Consider the following 21,833-nt stretch of genomic DNA (forward strand, 5'->3'; position numbering starts at 1 on the left):
TTCCTCGTTTGTGGCAGCATGACTGAACAATGGTCAGTTTGTATCAATGATAGCAGCTGTTTAGTGCCCTTACTGAATCTACATCCTGCACATGCAACCCCATATGAATTACTGCTTCTGCCTCACTGTGATGACAGATGACAATTGCAGGTCAACTAGCTGCACTTCCATTCCTGTCAATGGGGTGGTGACCTGCAGTCTCATTGCCACTAGAGATGATCAAAAACACACCCATGCTATAATCTACAGTTACTATTACTTTTTTAGAAGCATTTTTTTTTATTTAAAACACTGCATATCCATTTTCCACCATTTGCAACACTTTTGCAGCATAAAGACAAACCTGAGGGCTGGCTGGTAGTGAAATGCGCTCACTAGGTGAAACCTCCGCAGGAATCAACCTTTCTGGTGAAGTCAGTTCTAGAAAGGCAAAACTATTTTGGTCACTTAAGATAACTAAAGCAACATGGGAGAAGACTGATATACACATAATTTGCTTTCTGATATTTGAAATAAAAAAAAATCACAAAAAATCCAAAAAGAAAACTGAATTGTCTCAGAATATCACTCTCTACATCATACTGAAAGTAAGATGAACAACCCCTTTAATATATTTTTATTTTTCGTTCACTGCAGGTTGTTGGATCAGTTCTTATGTGGGGTGATGTTTAAAAATTCCAAAATGTTATTTTTAATTGTTACAAAATATACATTGATATGTTGGGTTCTAACAGATGCCTCTATTGTAAATTAATTTGTATATGAGGTTTAGTGTTCCTTAAAAACAACACCAATTGCTCATTCATTAGTCATGGAAAATGTATATAGTAGTTGTAGATCCATGTTTCAGCCCTATTATAACATCCTTTTCATACATAAGCACCACTAAAATTAAACAAAAAAAAGTTCTCTATTATTCGAAACCCAGAGCCCCAAAATCCAAACCCAAAACCCAAGAGCAGTTGGTTTCCTTTGTGCCACAGAGAGAAAATGAAAGCTACATCACCTGGGAAATCAACAACTGGTTCTCCTGTAACTTCATCCAGTGTAATGGCAGCATCAAGTTCTGGGATAGGTTCTAAAGAGGGACTAGTAACAAAATAATATTTTTATGGCTCCATAAACTGAAAGAGGCTCTATAGAGTTTGGAGAAACAAATGCAAGTGCTAGATGAAGGTAGAATATAACAATGGGATTGGAATGGCAGCATAGCTATGAATAAAACTCTGCAGTCTCACTGAAGGTCAGGCCCTGGATCTTCTGAGGACCTTCACACTGCTCTAGTGCCTCAGGCATACAAACAGGGGTAGACTCTTCCCACTCTTCTAGGGAGCAAAAATAACTATGTTTAGGATAAGATGGATTTACTAGGTACCAGTGCTTAGCTTAAGCTCTGGGTCAAGGAGGAGTCCTAACTACAATAAAACCGTGACATAAGAATCAACACAGTGTAAATGCACCTGGATGTTTCTTCAGTGCTATAATCATTACAAGTGACCAACACTACTGGACAATCTTCTATTTCTTGGATGCCATAACTCAAAAAACATCCCAGTTACTAGCATTTCAAATACTGCAGGTATGCTTTTTAACTAGCAAAGCCAAGCCTGATTTTTGATATACCTATAGCAAAAAAAAAATAAAAGCACTTACCTACCTACACTGAGGCCTTGACATTTTGCATACTATCCATCAGTGACTCAACAGTCTACAATATTCTTCTATAAGGCTGCTACCTTAAGGGCTTCCTACACAGAATGTATGTACGACCAGCACTCAAGCATAGCATGCCTCAAACTTGCATTTGTCTGGCCTCTACCTTCTTTTTAAGATGATACACACTGATGCCACTACATTACTGAAGGTAAGTCATAGTCCACTGCCTTAGCTAACTAGAAATGTATCAAATCCTCTTCCGGTTATACCACTATCCTGACATCCATTAGTTAATTTAAAAAAGAGAAGAGCACTCCAGGGTAGCAAAATGGCCGTGGTTGTGTTTATTCAAGACTACTACATGGCATATTTCGGGTCTTCCATACCCTTTCTCAAGTGAGCATTTTGCTACCCTGGAGTGCTCTCCACAATTTTAAATTAACTCATAGTCCACTGACCTTTGCAATTAATGAACTTACCATTAGACACTGTGAAGTGCATTCTCCCCTCCCATCAATTAAAAAAAATTTCTTAGCTTTAAAATTTTAGGTTTGAGAAGCACCTATGTCCAACATACACACTGCTTAAGTATGGGTTACATTCAAACATGGCATTTTGAGCCTGTGCATACTGACAATAATTAAACTTTTACATCAGTTATATTATGTGGTACATAAACTGTATTAGATTACCCAACAGAAGGGGACAGCTCAGCTGCTGGTATCTCTCCTTCTTGGCTGCGTGCCTCATCCACCGACTCTGAAAGAAAGTGTGTGCACCAGTTTTTCTGAGTACAGTTTAGAGGTCTAAATGTTAAATGTCCAACACTTGGTAGGTGTAAACCTGTGTAAAGTCTTAACTGCTACAAAAATATATTACTCACTCTAACTATGAGAAGAAATAAAATGTTGGCACAGTGGAGAAATGGCACAAAGTGGGCAGAATGGAGTTTTCCTTGGTCTGCTGCCCAACCAATAAGACTGTAGTGGTACTGATTTGAATGTGACCAGCTTCAAACTTCTGCCACTGAAGAATAGGGTCCACAGAAGGGAAGGTCTTCCATTATGAAATCAAATCCTACTTTTCATGTTAAGGAATTGAAGGAACAAAGGGTAACTGGAAAAAAATCTACTATCCACAAAGAATGTATGAAGCTGTAAAATATTAATCTGAAAATACATTTACAGTAACATGTGTAAGGAGTTCCTATTAGCAAATAATATAGTGAATAAAGTACCCCCTCTTGTAAAATATAAAGAGTAATCAAATAAATCAAATAATCAAATAAATTACAGAGGAGTTTCTTGACCAAATAAAAACACGAGTCCGAACTCCAAGGTAACTTCTAATATCCTCATATTTTGCAACTGGGGGTACTTTATTTACTATAATATACAAATTTCAGTGAGTCATGTGACAGAAATGACATCAGAACTCACCGTTTATAACTGATGACATCAGAACTCACCGTTTATAAGGATATAATTTACAAGATATTCATAGCTTTTGTGTATTATAAATAGATAAAGGAGATAAAGTTTTCCTGTAGCTTTGTTCAGTGCTGGCTGAACAAAGAAGTAATTGACCATAGTTTGTGACTAGACTGTAATTTTCTACTGACTGATGTGAATGATGTATAAGTGCTCCGGAATAATAATATCATGATAATCAGGAACCTATTATCCAGAACCCTCTGAATCACACATAGACTCCATTTTAATCAAATAATTTGTCATTTACATATAATTTCCTTTTCCAGGTCCCAAGCATTCTGAATAACTGGTCCCATAACTGTACTTCAATCCTGGTTAGATAACTTGGCTTACTACTCAATAAAAAACAGCTAAAATACAGCAGCTTGGTCAATGTAAATCTTTGTTAATAGACTGATACAGAGATCCCGCCTTGGCAGCTTTTAAAGGCCAAATAATATTAGACAGATATATTAACCCTAGTTTCTGTGCCATAGGTCTATGTTGAAAGGCACTTGGAAGTCTTATCAGTAGGCAGGCTGGTAGTGGGGTGAAGTCAGAAAAGGAATTGTTCTGCTTCTGTGACTCTAGAACACTTCTCTATATGAGATCTCCTCATCTGCTTTCTTCTCCTTCTTTTCTAGTGCCTTCTTCAATAGTTTCATTTCTATTTATCTTGTACAGGGTCGGAGCTGTTTGTGCTTCCCGATGCTGCTCTGATGCTCTACCTTACCTCTCCCTTATCATGACAGCAAAAGAACAGGTATGTGCGTGGGAAGCAGGCACTGCAAGTAGGACTCCAGGACTGAGGCAGGGGCCCAGTGGGTATATGGTGGCCCCTGAGATGGCAGTCCTGGTCACTGTTTTATCTTTGTCAGTCTCCTACAGATCATTTTTTTTAGCTTTTGAGAAACTGTAGCTTCCCATTTCAGTTACCTTTATGTCTTTAATTTCATAGTTACTCAGGAGAATTAACATACAGCTGGATTTTTTTTTATGCAGCCTATCGGTATAAAGGTACCAGATTGCTAGTCTATTCTTAATATCTGGGTTTAAGAAACATGTTCCAGATGTTATAAGTGTGGGGGTTGACTCGCTGGTAGGCTGCAAATGAGGCGACTTCACACACCGGGATGGGTATAAGGGCTTCCTGCCTGTGTTTATTTTCCAGCAGCTGCAGAAATTTCCCCTCGCAGGGGTAAGGTAACCAAAAAATAGCAGTTCAACAGAAATATCCAGCCTCCTGGCTAACACAAAATAAATGTTTTTCTTTCTCTCCTGAAGCTGAGAACACCAGCAGTTTGTCTCACACACATTCAGCACTGCTGCTCAGCATCAGGTGTACTAAATAGGGCCTAGGGCCTCTTGAAAAACCTGGCCTACGGATTTGGGAATCCAGCCCACCCTACTCTTGCGGATTCCCAGTAAGACTAGCCCCGGATCATCAATTGCAAAATCCTTGCAGAGAGACATAGTGTTTCTCTGCTAACAGCAATACTGGTATTACCTCAGTAACAATATCTGAGAATCCGTGGCCCAACATACATTCCATCAATCACTTTTCCCCAGGAAACTGGGGACCTTTTTGTCACCATACCACATAAGGTAGACTTATATTCACTCAAATTATAAAACTGTGGCCATTACAACCTTTCATAATAGGTCTGTTATTTTGTAATTGGTGTTATTAAGTACACCATACCTTCCAATGTCTCTAATTTACTTCCGTCCACTTCTGCCTCTTTCTTTCTGGGTGTATCTTTCTTACTTGGCTCAGAAATGGGTTCTTCTTCAAGCAATGGTAGATCAGACATAAGGAACTCCAAATCATGAACACTGGCTTCTGGGAGGTCTCTGATTAGCTGCCAAAGGAGGCGACAATAAATGAACATTTAAAAGCAAATTAATTAAATGAGTGGTTCACCTTTAAGTAAACTTTTATTATGTTATAGAATGCTTAATTCTAAGCAACTTTTCAACTGGTCTTCATTTTTCCTTTTTTACAGTTTTATAATTGTAAATATTGTTAATAATTTGCCTTCTTCTGACTATTTCCAACTCTCCAAATACTCAAAAAACACAAATAAAATATGAAAACTAATTAAAATCATCTTAGAATATCAATCTCTGCATCATACTAAAAGTTAATTTAAAGGTAAACAACCCCTTTAACGAAGGGAGTTGCCAGGGAACAGCTTTTTGATTTGCAAAGGGTCACTTGACTGGGGAAAAATATTTGCAATGTTACTAGGTCACATCTTATGTGTGCTGTGTGGAAGGATAGTAATACAAAATGATATCTACCAAAGTCAACAAAGCATAAAGAAACAAAAAAAAAAAAGAAACTTAAAAAGAGCAAGCGTTTTTTGATTTGCAATGGATTACTTGACTGGGGAAAAATATTGATAATGTTACTAGGTCATATCTTATGTGTGCTGTATGGAAGGATAGTAATCCAAAATTATATCTACCAAAGTCAACATAGCAGCAGAAAAAAAGAAATTTGTTTTATCAATGTTTTATCAATGTTCACCCCTCAGTACCAGGCAGCGTTTCAGTTAACACATTATGTGGTATTTAATGTTAGGGTACTTCCTGTGCACAACTATTAATTGTAAAGTGATACCACTTCTGAGTTACATCTCCAGCAGTTTTGTGATGAGTTGGGGTAGGCCGCATGAATTTTTTTCAGGAGTCTAGTACCACCCGTACATAAGATTGATCGTCATTTATTGGTGTTGCATAGATTTGGAAAATGTAGCTGTTTGACAAAAGATCCGTTCCCATAGTTGCCTGTAGAGGCAATGTTTATATTGTATATGTATGTTAGGGTACTAAATTGGGAGTAATGGAGAGTTGGGAGTTGTAGGGAGTTTAAGAAGTCTTGGTAGGGAGAATTGATGATTTTTTTTAGGTTGTATAGCTTGCTGTAGAAAAGAGCAAATGGGTCAGCTATATATTAAGAATTTATTTTCTGTTCCACATTAGAGTATATGACGTTTTCTATTCTATGTTAGAGTGCTTGTTGTATAAATTGCCTTTTTAGGGTGGCAGGGGGGAAGATTAGTTGGCAAGTGATCAATCTTTGCCAGAGACTAATCTGCCAGAAATGCCTTCCCATCAGCAAGAATGTGAATCGCCGGTGGGGTGGCATACGCAGGGCCGCCATCAGGGGGTCACAGGGGGGACAGTCCTCCCGGGCCCGGTGGGTTCTCGGCTCTAAGGGGGGCCCGGCCGTGCAGCACTTTTGTGATTCGCCGGGCCCCCTTTACCCAGTCGAATAGGGCACGCCCTCTGTAAATTTCATTGGTGGTCAGTGGCAGTTTGAGTTGGCTGCGACCCGTGCGTACGCATGACGTCGGTACGCACGGGCGCATCTCTAATAAGGAAGTGTGTAGCCTGCCGGCTGCAGGCAGAAGATTGAAGACTCGTCGGAAGCCAGTGCTTCTTCCTTGGAGACGGCGGTGCTACTTCCTGGAGATGAAGACGCTGCAGAAGGAGAAGGCACCTCAGGAGAAGAAGCTGAAGTCGACATCTGAGAAGGAAACTGCCTTGGAAGAAGATGACATCATTAAGGAGGCACAAGAGAGACCCCCATTTACAGGCAAGTTCCACTGAACACCAAGGCAATTCTTTTTTATAACTTGAGCAAAAGTAAAGAATTTTTTTTGTAACTTTTAAGGGGGGCCCTGTTTTGAAGAACTTGTAGGGGGCCCTGGTGACATGTTTTTTTTTTCTTGAACCCATGGCCACCAATGTAGCCCTTGGCCACCATTGTAGCCCCTGGCCACCAATGTGTTTTCATAATTTGAGTAGGAGTCCACTGGCCACCAATTATTTTTTATAACTTGGGCAAGAGTAAAGAACTTTGGTAACAGATAATTTTTTGGAACATTTTTAATGGGGCCCTGACCACTCATGTTTTTTTTCTTTAACTTGTAGGGGGCCCTGGGTGCTTTGGTTTTTTTCTTTAACTTGTAGGGGCCCTGGCCATTCATTTTTTTTGATTTTCTTTAACTTGGTAAACCAAATGGCTCTTATTTGTACAATTTAAATGCAGAATATTTGAAATCATAGTGCATTTTAGGTTAGAGCAGGTACCTGCTTAAAGAGCCTACCTTAATGTGGTGGCAGGCTTAATAACCCTTCGCCAAATTATTTTATTCACTGTTTTAGTGCTTGTGTACTGGTGGGGGGCGTGGAGAGGTAGGCGTGGCAAGGAGGACGGAGGTGTGGTTAGGGGGGCCCAGAAAACTTTGTTGTGCGGGGCCCCGTGATTTCTGATGGCAACCCTGGGCATACGTACTGCTTCGGTTTCTCTTAGTTCCCTCATACCAAAGGGTAGTGTAGGTTACAGAGGGATTATAATTGATTGAAAAGAATTTCCCTATACCCAAGTTGATTTGAGATATCACTTTAGGGTCTTGCAGAAGCGAGTTATTCAGTCTCCAAGGTGGGTGGCTACTGAACTGGTACCTTTCTTGAAGCATAATCGTAACTGCTGCATGGTCAGTCTATGTTGTAGTTAATATTGAGCTCTGTGTTAAAGAGGGGAAAAACCCTGTATTTTGGGGCGTCGGCCCAGATCCACGCCCTGCGTCTCTACCTCTCTTCCTGCAAAAACACAATGTGCGTGCACATGAGGACACGTGCTGTGGGGGAGGCGGGCCGGAGCCCTGAGCCAGTAGCCCCGTTGGGCCCTGGGCCCCCCAGTCTGACCCTGGCTGGAACAGGCATCCACAGCAATGAAATCCTCAGAGGTCCCAAGCTCTCCTAACTGAGCACACAACTTGCTTGAATCTTTAGGGCCAGCAGGTGTTTCAGGCAGAACTGCTAAAATTAGGTGCTGTGCATATTGGCATAAGTGGGGTTGTAAGATGTCTTCAGAAACACCTCTCAGCCTAATATTATTGCACCTGGATTGGTCTTCTAGATCAGCCAGATAGTTTTTTAGTGCTGTTATTTCTGAGTCATGTGAATTTACTGTCTGCCATAGTATTGTGGACTGTAATCAGTTTTGCCATTTTTTTTGATTTGTGCATTTAGATATGGCTTGCAGCTCAACTTTTATGTCTTACGATGTGGTTTTTGTGTCTGAGAAGATATCTTCCCTTAGTTGTGTAAGTAGGGCTTATAGGTTTGATTCTATAGGCACTTGTGTTTGCGGAGATTGTTGCTTGTACTTATCCATGGTCTGCTTCTGTTTTTCTGCGTGTAGGCGAGGATGCGTTGGAGGAGGACTTAGGTGACGGAATAGCATCTCTAGAACCCTTTTGTCGGCTGGTTTATTGATACTGGAGCAGGAGCTGTTGGTCTGACTACATGCATGCACAGGCCAAGCCCCCTACCTTTTTACTTATCCGAGAGCATTTTGTGTTTTTTGTTCATCTGTTCATCAGCTTTGTCAATGATTTTTTAGCAGCCTTTTTTACAACTCCGTGCACCATATGGCTGCTGGGCAAAGCAATGGATGTAATTACACCAGTGGCTCATAGTAATTCACAAGCAAGGTGTATCACAAAAATTAGGTAATACTGCCCTGAACTATATTTGAAGTTGGGCAGCTCTGAACTGTTGTCAAAACTGCAATATAAAACTGGGTACAGTTTACTTCTTTCTTAAATCAGGGTAATATTTTTTATTGCAGTTTTACCTCAATTGATGGAAAAGTTATCGGTTCCACATCTCGCAGAGTTATTCTTTCAGGGGATGTAACATGATCCCCCTCTAATAAGGAGGGAAGAGGATAATGTTATAAATAAAAAGCATAAAACCGGAAATACAGTCATATGAAAAAGTTTTGGAACCCCCCTCAGACTGCATAATTGCATAATAGTTTACTCCACGTTCAACAAAAAAGATAACAGTTGTATGTCTTTCATTTCCCAGGAACATCTGAGTACTGGGGTGTTTTCTGAACAAAGATTTTTAATGAAGCAGTATTCAGCTGTATAAATTTAAATCAAATGTGAAAACGGCTGTGAAAAATTTGGGTACCCTTGTAATTTTGATAATTTGAATGCATGCAACTGCTCAATACTGATTACTGGCAACACCAAATTGGTTGGATTAGCTCGTTAAACCTTGAACTCAGGGGCGCTCCGCCAATGAGGCAAGTTGAGGCACTCGCCTCAGGCGGCAGGGCCCCCTGGTTACAACAACAGAATACAACAAACAGAAGTGCAGTGTGTATGTGTAGGCCTACTTTGAAACAATGAATAGCCCTATTAAATGCTAGTGCTCTTATCTGTTTAATGTGATCTTCCCTCTCTTGTCTTGAGTGTGTGACCGCAGTAAGGACCATGATGAATCATCTTGCTGCGGCTCGGTCTTGCCTGTCACTCCTGGGACGTCTATGCAGCCCTCGCACCTGCTGGCGGCTTCCTGAGTGTGCGACCGTGGTTCGCTAACCATGGTCTCACACTCAAGAAGCCGCCAGCAGGTGCGAGGGCTGCATAGACGACGTGACAGGCAAAGCCACAAGAATAAGCCGCAGCAAGCAGGATGAAGAGCCACATGAGGCTCCGGAGCCGTGGGTTGCCTACCCCTGGTTTAGGGGAAGGCTATTTAACACCTATTTGAGCCATACGGGGTTAATTCACCAGCTAGTGCACTAGAGCATGGGTTACATGTGACTCTAACACTTCAGGCTAGGGCCTTCGCTACATGGAAGATGTGGTGTAGTCTAACTACAACTCCCACAGGCTACTGTGCAACAAACAGGAAAAGAATGGGCGCCAGGTTCTTATGGTACAAACAGGAACGGTTTATTAGTCAATTGACAATGTCCCCAGGTTTACTCACATAACATTGAATCAGAGGAAAAGTGCGCAGGCACATCTCATGCAGGTTTACACATGCTGAAACTCCCTTGGGACAGACTTGGCAGGCAACCCACTTCACCTCTGCAACATATTCCGGTAGTGGTCTCTGGATCAACCTCAGGGCAATCATTCTCTCCTGATTCCCTCTCCGCTGGGATCCCTATACTACAGGCAATATGGCCTGGGAGGGATACCTCCAATCTATCACTCCTATGTTGGAGCTCAGAACTGCTCTTTTTAGCTCAACCCTGACTATCTTACACTCCTAGAGCATACTAGTACTGGGAGCTACACCTGCCACTTTCTATTCCTCATTCACGGGGTTGCCTGGTCCCCAACTTGGACACATGCCTTCTTCTGGGCCTAGCTGTACCCAGCCCCTCTGAGCACACCCAGCTGGATCACCAGCCAGAGGCGAAAGAGGAAGAGGCCACTCCTTACACACACTATAGTGCAGTGTGGCAGGAAACTGTCACACCTCTCCTGGCAGATCACACTAAGAAAAGGTGGGGGCCTTAAAGCTGCAGGGCAGATTATCCCGTAGGGGCCCCTACAGCTACAAAAAGCTATCTCAGAGGTTTAAACTGTCAGTTTTAACTGTAAGGAATTTAATCAGGAAATGGAAGACCACAGGCACAGTTGCTGTAAAACCCAGGTCTGACAGGCCAAGAAAAATACAGGAGCGGCATATGCAAAGGATTGTGAGAATGGTCACAGACAACACAAAGATCACCTCCAAAGACCAGCAAGGACATCTTGCTGCAGATGGTGTATCTGTACATCGTTCAACAAGTCAGTGCAATTTGCACATGTATGTATGGGAGGGTGATGAGAAAGAAGCCCTTTCTGCACTCACGCCACAAACAGAGTCGCTTGTTGTATGCAAAAGCTCATTTAGACAAGCCACAGTCATTTTGGAACAAAGTGCTTTGGACTGATGAGAAAAAAATTGAGTTATTTAGTCATAGCAAAAAGCGCTTTGCATGGACGGAAGAAGAACACCAAATTCCAAGAAAAACACCTGACACCTACTGTCAAATTTGGTGGAGGTTCCATCATGCTGTGGGGCTGTGTGGCTAGTTCAGGGATTGGGGCCCTTGTTAAAGTCGAGGATCGGGTGAATTCAACCCAATATCAACAAATGCTTCAGTATAATGTTCAAGCATCAGTCACAAAGTTGAAGTTATGCAGGAGCTGGATATTCCAACAAGACAATGACCCTAAACATACTTCGCCACCTTCAAAGGCATTTATGCAGAGGGAGAAGTACAATATTCTGGAATAGCCATCACAGTCCCCCAACTTGAATATCATCGAAAAATCTATGGGATGATATGAAGCAGGCTGTCCATGCTCGGCAGCCATCAAATGTAACTGAACTGGAGAGATTTTGTATTGACAAATGGTCAAATATACCGCCATCCAGAATCCAGACACTCATCAAAGGTTAAATCGAGTTGAAAAATGAAAAAGTCCAAGTTCAACCCCTCCAAATGAAAACCCAGCATCCATACACACACCCCTCCATATCTTTACATAAATTATATATACCCATACCTATACTAACTATAGAGTTTAGTATCACAATAGCCTTTGATATTATGTCTGTCCAAGAAATCATCCAAGCCACTCTTAAAGTCATTAACTGAATCAGCCATCACAACATCACCGGCAGTGCATTCCACAACCTCACTGTCCTGACCGTGAAGAACCACCTACGTTGCTTCAAATGAAAGTTCTTTTCTTCTAGACTGAAGGGGTGGCCTCTGGTACGGTGATCCTCTTTATGAGTAAAAAAGTCCCCTGCTATTTGTCTATAACATTCTCTAATGTACTTGTAAAGTGTAATCATGTCCCCTCGCAAGCGCCTTTTTTCCAGAGAAAACAACCCCAAACTTGACAGTCTGTAGCTTTCAGAAAATTCGTTCAGTCACCTTCACCTGTGTATCGTGCTCACTCTCCAGTCAGGCCACACCAGAAGACCCACAGACAATTTCAGCAAACATAGGTTTGGATGGAGCACATAAGACGCAGTCTCTGCCGCAAATAATTATTTATTGAATCACAACATGTTTCGGATCACACTTGATAAAGGATCCTTGTGATCCGAAACATGTTGTGATTCAATAAATAATTATTTGAGGCAGAGACTGTGTCTTATGTGCTCCATCCAAACCTATGTTTGCTAACCTTGACAGTCTACCCTCATAATTTAAGTCTTCCATCATTCCTCCCTTTATATCCCTCTTAAGGACTGGAGTCCAAAACTGCACTGCATACTCAAGATGAGGCCTTGCCAGGGATCTATAAAGAGGCATAATAATTATGGTTTCATCCCTTGAGTTAATGCCCTTTATATGCAAGACAGAACTGTATTTGCTTTAGTAGCCACAGAATGACACTGCCCAGAATTAAACAACGTGTTTTCTACAAAGACCCCTAGATCCTTCTCATTTAAGGAAACTCCCAACACACTGCCATTTAGTGTATAACTTGCATTTATCAACATTGAACCTCATTTTCCAGTTTGCTGCCCAGTTTCCCAACTTAGACAAATCACTCTGCAAAGTGGCAGCCTCCTGCATGGAACCTATAGTTCTGCACAATTTAGTATCATCTGCAAAAATAGAAACAGTACTTTCAATGCCCACCTCCAGGTCAATAATAAACAGGTTGAGCCCTGCGGTACTTGATGGTATTTTTAGTAATACCTTTTGACCTCGTGTAAGACAAAACTTAGTAAAGGAAAACCTTTAGTAATAATGAGGCAATTTATTTAGTACAAAATAACATAACAGTTTTGTCTGGGTAAGCTGTTGGAGTAACACACGGAATGTCACCCAAGCACTTACCAAAGACACACCTCTTGGTCCAAGCGTTATATAGCTTTCAGAAGGCATTTACAGTAATTGTGGCAAGGGGTACACAGAAATACCATACATGGTCTGACTCCTCCTTATACATTATATGTCAAGAAGATTTGCTTAGCATTACAACTTTGGCAGAGTATATTGCGACATACCTTGGCATTCTGGTTTCAACCTGCTCAGACCTTGTGGTCTTATGTCTTATAGACTGGTGTCGACATCAGTTGTCTAAAGCAATCATTTCTGTACTGCGCTACTGCGCTAATGGACAAATTGAGGCCCTTGACATCTGTAAGCAGGGCTATCTAGATCTCTAGTTATCATGTAATTATATCATTTACCTGTAAAACCACCATTCACCTGCCCTTTTACCTATTCTGGCTTAGGCCTTTGGCTTTGACGTATAACAGAGCAAATGGGGAACTTAAGTAATTGATATTAGACTTATATTATAGTACTCTGTATACTGGCCATTCGCCGTCAAGGAATAGGTTGTTCCGTGAAATATAAACATACTCCACTAACAACACTAGAAAATGTTCCATTTACCACCACTCTTTTAAGTTTATTTTTTAGCCAATTCTCTATCCAGGTACAAATACTATGTTCCTGGCCAATAGGAGGCGTCTAGAGGCTATTACTTTTGCAAAAAGGAGGCTTAACTAAGTATTGATGTAATATCTCTGTTGGGGTGCCAAAATGTATGCACCTGTCTAATTTTGTTATGATGCATATTGCATATTTTCTGTTAATCCAATAAATTTTATGTCACTGTTGAAATACTACTGTTTCCAAAAGGCATGTTATATATTACAAGGAAGTTGCTACTTTGAAAGCTCAGCCAATGGTAAATAAAACTCCAAAGAAATAAGAGGGGTTCCCAAACTTTCATATGATTAATGTAAATGATGAGGTGGTAACTGGTATAGAGACTATGGAAATTAGGTGGTGCCACCAGAAGTAGAACAGAATGTTTATATCACATGTGTTCTTAATTACCAAGAAAAAGATCAGATAGCAATGAGCAGGGATAGTAGAAAAGCAAAGAAAAATAGATATAGAGAAGCATGCAGGGCTAAGGAACTACAGTATTTAAAAAATTAAATTTGCCTAATGAAAGAAAATATACTTTTCAGCAACTTTCCAATATACATTTACTAAACATCCTCCATGGTTTAAAAGTTATAAGCTTGTCCTTTTCTGCACTCATGGTTTTAAATCTTGAAATACAGAATGCAGCTGTATCTCCCTGAGCCAAAAAGTTCAGTTAATCAGCTGGCTTCAGATACAAAAGTGAAAACCCAATCAGAGAAAGAACAGAAATGGACAGACACATACTCCAGCTATATTTACCAATGACTTTGAAATGATTAAGTACTGTATAATGAAGAGTTGATAATTACATTTTCTTTTTTAGGTAAAATTATATTTTAATTTTAATCCTGAATAACCTGTATATATGGCAAATGCAGGCCCATATTTGTGGAGAGGCCACCAAGGCCCAGGCCTAGGGTGAAACACACTTTGGAGAGCACTCACCCAACAACTGAGCCAGGGACCGACCGACCAGACTGTGCTAACCAACGTGGACACACCTCCGGATAGAGCGTTGCAATTTGTATCGATAAAGTCTCAAATCCACGGAGCAACTTTTAAAATAAATCAACTTATTGAAGAACGGATAACATCTCTGGAAAAAAGGAGCTTGCGAGGGGACATGATTACACTTTACAAGTACATTAGAGGACATTATAGACAAATAGCAGAGGACCTTTTTACCCATAAAGAGGATCACCCCTTTAGAAGAAAAGAACTTTCATTTGAAGCAACGTTGGGGGTTCTTCACAGTCAGGACAGTGAGGTTGTGGAATGCACTGCCGGGTGATGTTGTGATGGCTGATTCAGTTAATGCCTTTAAGAATGGCTTGGATGATTTAATATCAGACAGACATAATATCAAAGGCTATTGTGATACTAAGCTCTATAGTTAGTATAGGTATGGGTATATAGAATTTGTGCGAAAGTAGGGAGGGGTGTATGTATGGATGCTGGGTTTTCATTTGGAGGGGTTGGACTTGATGGACTTTGTCTTTTTTGCAACCCGATTTAACTATGTAACTATGTAACATCAGTGAATATACGCCAACAATACAAACGCTTTACGCGTTTCGTCGCCTCAACGCCACTTCCTCAGAAGCATAGCATTCGGCCTCTCTCCCCACCCATATGTAGTGAAAAAACCCATGGTCAATTAAAAATTAACAATTAACCCTAAATATGCAAAAACTTTGTTGTAATTTTTAATCAAGGATATTTAAACTTTGTACATTGTATCTATTTATATACTATATTTATACTATTTTATGATAAGATCTATGTACTCTTCCCTTTCTTCCATTCCCAGTTTATGCCCTAAATCATTATTAATCATGTTTAATTTTGAGGGAGTGTTATAACATATTTTGAGATGTTTTGTATATATGTATTGGATGTTTTTAACCTTGGTGGTCTTAAGGGTTAATTGTTCATTTTTAATTGACCACAGGTTTTTTCACTACTTATGGGTGGGGAGAGAGGCCGAATCCTATGCTTCTGAGGAAGTGGCGTTGAGGCCACGAAACGCGTAAAGCGTGGGTATTGTTTGATGCACTGTCGGCATATATTCACTGATGTTATCCGTTCTTCAATAAATTGATACATTTTAAAAGTCCCGACAATGTCTAGTGCTCCATGGATTTGAGACTTTATCGAACCAGGCCTAGGGTGGCAGGATTTTAGGGGACGGCATGCTGCCCAACCACACCCACATTGGTTGAGAAACATTGGGGATGCGCATGAGATACAATAGTTTTTAAATTTCCTGTACTCCAATCCTCATTGCTCTGGTGAAAGAGATGAATGATGATGAAGGATGAAAATCTGAGCAAATAAAAGGGAGGGGACAGGGGCGACAAACGACAAGGGACCTAGGGGCATCTGCTATGTAAAGCCGGCCCTGGGCAAGTTTTTATAACAGAGGAAAAACATGGTTAAATATAATTAAACAGCAATAAAACCACAACTAGTAGTGTAAGAAACAGGGGATAAAACCAACCAGTTGGATATAGCAGACGAACAATTGAGAAAGATGGTGACTAGAAAGTGAACTGCATTAGTACTTGCAATATTTGCAAAGTTTTGAATTAATCTGCATAAAGGAAAGGACTTTAAACCTAGTTAAGAGTATTTTTACAATCCTGGATATACCTATATTAGTTGACATGTTCATTTTTTACACATTCCAAGCATTCATGCACCTTGGCACTATGCTAAGCCATAGTCCATCCCTACTTATTCCCCTTTACCGTCTCTTTTCTTTGCTTTCTTAGGCCTTGTTGGTGTTGTCACTGGTTCTCTTCTCAATGGGCTTGGAGCCTCCAGAAGCTGGCGAATCTTAAAAAAAAAAAATTAAAATGACAGAGAGAAAAAACATCAGGTGAGTCAGTACTGATATAAAGTGCCAATGGGCCCATGTCAAACATCTCATGCAGCTGCCCCAATAAGCTCGTTAATACAGTATTACCCTCAAGCAGATGAACTAGAAAATAATAATAATAATAATCATAAGTAGAAAGTGGGGTCCAGGTGCACCTCCCTGGACTAACAGTCATGGGAGCAGATAAACTATGATTACAAAATGGGAATACAATATAAAAAGGTAAACATTCTTTTTTTTTTTTTAAATATCTTATCAATGGTGTGCTCTATTAGTGAATTAAAATGTGGGGTCTGAAATGTCTGATGGTGGGTTCCCTGTCTTGGTGGGCTGATGCCCCTTTTGCCCATTTATTAAAACCATCCTGAGGTGGAGAGCAACAAGATGCAATGGCAGAGACAGATCGTGTTTCATTCTTCCCAGACTTAATCATTTTTTAACCTTCTCTATTTGTGTTCTTTTACAAATAAAAAGCTGAATTTGTAATTCTATTGACTGAACCGCTAAACCTCTAGTAATAGTTATAACCCTGATTTCTGTAGTTACTGTATAATCTTTGTGGAATACATACCTCTTGTTACACAAGAGATTGACCAGACATGGATCAGTTTTTACCATCCTAATATACTATAGTGTTTCCTGACCTTCAGAATTTGCCAATTCATGCCGTGACTGCTTGGTCCAGTTAATGGATGCTATATACAGCAATTAGCATTTTAGTGAGTATAGTACTAGGATATCCAGGAAATATATTACAAGCTTCCCAGTCACATAACAAAATGGCAACGTAAACTTGCTGGGTATCTAAAGACAAGAAAAGGGTCTTCTGTATGCAGTCACATTCCAACTACCTGGAATTTTTTTCCAGAATGACAACATAAATGTTTCCAGGTTTGTATAAATATAATCATCAGCGGCAATAAAATAAAACAAAGCTCAGGATAGACTAAAGCATTAATTGCTTAAAGGAAAGTAAACCTAAAGAAAGTGCATGTAAAATTTTTACGGTTCTCCTCTAAACACTTTTTAAATTCATTTGACTTGTTTTTGTGTTTCAACGCAATTTAGCTGTTTGTAAAAATCCAAATTACAATGATATTTTTAACAACTATTCCATATGCTGACCAATTCTACCAGCTGTACAGTGTAGGGCAATATCTTCAGAAGGAAGAGAACTGTTCTGCTCACGAAAGACTTGAGAAAGGTCAGCTGAGGTTTTGATGTTGTTTCTGAGAAGAGCAACCACAGAACAGTTCTCTGTTTTCCTTTGGGACATATTCTCCACCACTGTACAGTCAGAGCTGACCAGTAGGCTGTGCTGTTGTTACAATATTCAGAATATTAGTAAACTTAAGGTTTACATATCCCTTAATGAAAAATGTACATTATTCTACACAATATGGGGAGAGTCTGCAATGACGCTGGCCATTTCAGGACTAGAAAGGGATAACTGATTTTCTACAGGTTCCAAGGTTTTCTGCAGTTCTTTCTGTAGTTTAGGAGCTGAGAGTGCTTATTACAATGCGGAGGGTTAGGACAAGCTGCTATTGCTTAGCCTCATACAACACCAAGGGGACCAGTCAGGCCCGGATTTGGGGAGAGGCCCCCTAGGCCCGGGCCTAGGGCGGCAAGATGTTAGGGGCAGCAAGCAGGCCCCCTAACATCTTCTCTATAACATAGTAAAGTGGAGCAGTCCGTGAAAGTCACATTTCCAAACAGAGCAACCGCCCACCCCCCACATTGACCCGGCGCAGCAGCTTGTGTGGACTCCTGCTGTGTGCCTGCCTCTACTCTACAGAGAGTAGATAGCAAGTGGTGTCGGTGCAGATCTCGACTTCTTCCGGTCTGCGCTCTGTGACGTTGCCACGTTACCATGTAACTGCGCATGCGCGCTTCATTGTGACATCACTTGGCGCACGCACGACGCCAGACTAATTAGTAATAGAGTCTAGAGGATTGGGAAGGGAGCTAGTTCAGGCAAGAGCTGCTGAGCACATGCTTGCACAGTGCAGGTGCAAGCAGCCAAAGATTTACTTCCAGAAAATACGCGGGGGGGGCGGCAGCACAGTAGCTGGGCCTAGGGGGGAAGGAAGGGTAAATCCAGCCCTGTCAACAGTTACCACAAGTTAGAAAACAAAAGTAAAGATCTGATTTGTTGCTATAGACAACATCACCAGTGATGTTTATCTCCACTGTTTTACACTGAATGATAATATTGATGGTTTTTTGCACTTCTGGCCATAGTCATAGGCTTAGTAATAGTAAGTGTGGATGCATTGGTCTGAAAAAGATCAGGACTCAGTGCCCTTAAAATAATGTTATTTAAAAAAAGCAATTAAAAATATTAAATATCATAACAATACTATGCAGCAACAAAATATTTTTAAACCAAATACATTATATGACATTGAGTTTTCAAATTGCTTGGAACAAGGTTCTGCAAGGTAAAAATCCAGTAAGCTTTTTGCATATTACTCAGATACAAGGACACAAATCAGTCTTTATCAATGTTTCCTTTTTTTACCTGCTGCATAAACAATGGGTCAGGTTTTTACCTGTGGGATAAACAATGGGTCAGGTGGCTGAGGAGGAACTCCCATCATCCCAAAAAAGGGATCTGGTGCATCCTCAAGCATTTCCATAAGTGACAGAGCATCTGGGAGGAGGGCCTGTCTGTAATAGAAAAGCATTTGAAGAAGAATTATTAAGGGAAAAAACTACATGTATGCAGCAGGTATTCTAAGCAGTGGATCTGATAATTTAAGTAGGATATTGTGACAATCATGACACAGACACAAGTGCAATCTTACAATCACAAGTTCCTCTCTTTTTTCCCCAAATACTAAATGCAACTGATCTAATACTCACTGTTCAGGCTGGAGTAGGTCTATCCTCATCTGTTTCTCAGCTTTATAAATGCGATCCAGAGTACTTTTCATTTCCTCTAAAATTAGTTTTGCAAAAAAAATCAAAGTTAACATTTCCAGGCACATTCAAGGTACTATATGGATATAGACCAGGAGACTACAGATTGGAGAAATCAAGAAATACATTATGGATAGCTGGATTATGCGTTATTTTTTACAGAGAGATGTGTACCTGTCTGGCTTTACAGACAGGTACAGACAGTGGGGCATATATCTCAAAAGATGAATAGACCATTCACCCTCACTCTGATTATGAGAAAGTAACGTTTCTTGCTGATATTTTACCTATGAGCAGATCACACTGGCGGTGATAAACACGCACCACTCCATAACTGAGCTGTGCTGATAGATATAGGGAAAACCGAGGCACAGGTAAGCCAACATGCGGAGGTGGAATCTGGTGGAGAAGGTATTCTATAATCTGTTGACTGAGAGGGAACAAAAAGTACAGTGAGGCTCTTTGATAATGGCAAATCAAGGGTTTACGAACTACATATAGTTAAAGAACCATTGATACAACATTTTAGCATATTGTGTGCCAAGAAGTATTACTCAGTTATGCAATTTATGTTTCCATTTGTGAGGATGAAAAATGGAAATAAAATTCTTACACAGCTCACAAAAAGTGTTTATTGAAATGTGAAATAAGTATTTAAATATAAACCCAATATAAGAAGTATTGTTAGTTGTTTTTATATCTGTGGGAGAATAGATTAGGTCCATCATGGTTTAATATTAGTACAGTGTCGGACTGGGACAACAGGGGCCAACCAAAAAGCCTTAGACCAGGGGCCCACTCTAAATATTATTTTCTTCCTCTCCTCACTCAACCTCTATTCTCCTATTCTTCTTTTCTTTATACACTATAACCTATTATTCCATCGATTTAGCCTCTTTATTCTCATAGAAATAGGCAATAACCATGAAATAGGCAAAATGTTTAGAAGCCCTGACACCTGGGCCCACCGGGAGTTTTCCTGGTATCCCGGTGGGCCAGTCCGAAACTGTATTAGTATGTCTGGGATGTTAATCTCTCTGCTTTGCATCTGCCTCATAGAAAAAAGAATATAAATGACGGAATTACTCAAAGATTATGTATTCAGCAGTTGAAAACCCTCACTTCTACTAAGCAAATGCCCTCAGGAATTAAACTGCTTGTTTTTTTTAGTTTAAGTAAACTGTAACTAATAGTTGGATTTTGTAACAAAGCTGCAAAGTATTAGCCAATAGGAAGTAGGATGTCTCAAACTTTTGAAAGGTGTGACAGTTTAAAGAATCAGAAAAAGAGTCAAAAAGATTTAAAGAGAAAAGGATGTAATGAAAACAAAAACAGAAATTAATGGGTTATTTATTAAGGATTGAGTTGTGTTTTCCACAAAAATTCGAGTTAATTTGTTTGGTAATTTTCGGGTGAAAAAAACTTGAAGCTTTCATATTTTTTTTTTAGATCTATTATACCCTGACCCTGGAAATAGCTTGAATCCAAAAATACACCATCTTAAACTTGTCGAGGTCATGTAGGAGTCAAGGCTGCGGTCCCTTGAACAATTTGAAGATGTGTTAATAGCCTTCATGGTTTTTTGGAGGGTTTTGCCCAAAAACTCAATACGAGCAATTCAGGTTTTTTCCAGCCAAAAACTCGATTAATTAGAGCTTTTGCGTTGTTAACCCCAAACTCGCTGATTCAAGTTTTATCTTAAATTAGAAAACCATTCTTTGTAAGTTCATTTGAGTTCATTTGAGGTATAAAAAACTGTAAAATTCGATCTTTGATAAATAACCGCCCCAAATGTAAAGGAAAAAGAATAATCACATCTATATACTGATTTGTAATGAATCACAAGAGCAGACTGTTAAAGTATTCTATAGTACCCCCTTACCCTCTTTTAGGCCACAGCAACCCTATGCCAAATGAAATAGCAACGTGTTTCCCTTTGTTTGGGATACATAGTAGAGTACACACAACATGTCGCTTCTTTTGCCACACTGCAACACTGAATATACACGAGGGCCACACTCACTTGCGATGAAATCAAGAACTATTTTTTTGCCAGCCACCAGTGATTCAGCACAATTATCATGTACAGGTATAGGATCCCTAATCCGGAAACCCAATATCCAGAAAGCTCCGTATTACGGAATGGCTGTCTCCCATAGACTCCATTTTATCCAAATAATCCAAATTTTTAAAAATGATTTCCTTTTTCTCTGTAATAATAAAACAGTGGCTTGTACTTAATCCCAACTAAAATATAATTAATCCTTATTGGAAGCAAAACCTGCCTTTATTTAATGTTTAAATGAATTTCTAATAGACATAAGGCATGAAGACCCAAATTACGGAAAGGTCCGTTATCCAGAAAACCCCAGGTCCCGAGCATTCTGGATAACAGGTCCCATACCTGTATTATATTCACCCCATACACTTGACAGTTAAGAGTTGCCCAGATCATTAGGTCCCAGCCCCCTGCTTACTCCCCCGGACCCTCCTTGCCTCTTAGGGACGTTGCTCTTTATTGCAAACTGTCAGCAGAATGGGGTTCCAACTTCCATTCAGGTTACTAGGCCCTACATACCCTTATACGTGTGGTTACCTAACAAGGCACTGGTCC

At 40.1% G+C, this 21,833-nt stretch overlaps 1 protein-coding gene across 2 annotated transcripts in view; it reads right to left on the reverse strand.

Annotated features, from left to right (window-relative positions):
* The window catches only part of rec8.L (REC8 meiotic recombination protein L homeolog), a 44,136-nt gene that overhangs the window by 13,059 nt on the left and 9,244 nt on the right, over positions 1 to 21,833 (reverse strand). For both annotated transcript variants that reach the window (XM_018248786.2, NM_001095237.1), the window contains 9 exon segments: positions 19,507 to 19,649; positions 19,163 to 19,238; positions 18,850 to 18,967; positions 16,164 to 16,251; positions 8,782 to 8,855; positions 4,831 to 4,990; positions 2,349 to 2,415; positions 1,007 to 1,089; positions 344 to 420 (listed from right to left, as the gene is read on the reverse strand). In XM_018248786.2, coding sequence (XP_018104275.1) covers positions 344 to 420; positions 1,007 to 1,089; positions 2,349 to 2,415; positions 4,831 to 4,990; positions 8,782 to 8,855; positions 16,164 to 16,251; positions 18,850 to 18,967; positions 19,163 to 19,238; positions 19,507 to 19,649 — 886 coding nt within the window.

Source organism: Xenopus laevis, chromosome 1L (assembly GCF_017654675.1).
Source record: "Xenopus laevis strain J_2021 chromosome 1L, Xenopus_laevis_v10.1, whole genome shotgun sequence".
Classification (NCBI taxonomy): Eukaryota; Metazoa; Chordata; class Amphibia; order Anura; family Pipidae; genus Xenopus; species Xenopus laevis.